Genomic DNA, 207 nt, shown 5'->3' on the forward strand with positions numbered 1-207 from the left:
GGCTGGGGGGGCTCCGTCCACCTCCCCCGACGCTGCCAGCAGATGCAGCGCGCACAGCAGCAAGCGCACGAGGACGAGATGGACGGTGATGCTGTCTGGGTTAAGCACCCGGCGTCCTGCAAGATGAGATGCCACCAGGGGACTGACAATGTTTGTGGTGTCACGTCTGGTGGCAGCTCTCCCCAGTAGAGGGGACATCGGCAGCCC

The 207-nt window shown here is 64.7% G+C and overlaps 1 protein-coding gene across 1 annotated transcript in view; it reads right to left on the reverse strand.

Annotated features, from left to right (window-relative positions):
- Positions 1–69: 69 nt before the first annotated feature.
- Positions 70–207, reverse strand: part of AVPR1B (arginine vasopressin receptor 1B) — a gene marked incomplete at its 3' end in the record, with an annotated part of 2,236 nt that continues 2,098 nt past the window's right edge. The window contains exon 3 of the mRNA XM_010293724.1: positions 70–105. Coding sequence (XP_010292026.1) covers positions 70–105 — 36 coding nt within the window. The remainder of the gene's footprint in view (positions 106–207) is intronic.

Source organism: Phaethon lepturus, unplaced genomic scaffold, assembly GCF_000687285.1.
Source record: "Phaethon lepturus isolate BGI_N335 unplaced genomic scaffold, ASM68728v1 scaffold45418, whole genome shotgun sequence".
Classification (NCBI taxonomy): domain Eukaryota; kingdom Metazoa; phylum Chordata; class Aves; order Phaethontiformes; family Phaethontidae; genus Phaethon; species Phaethon lepturus.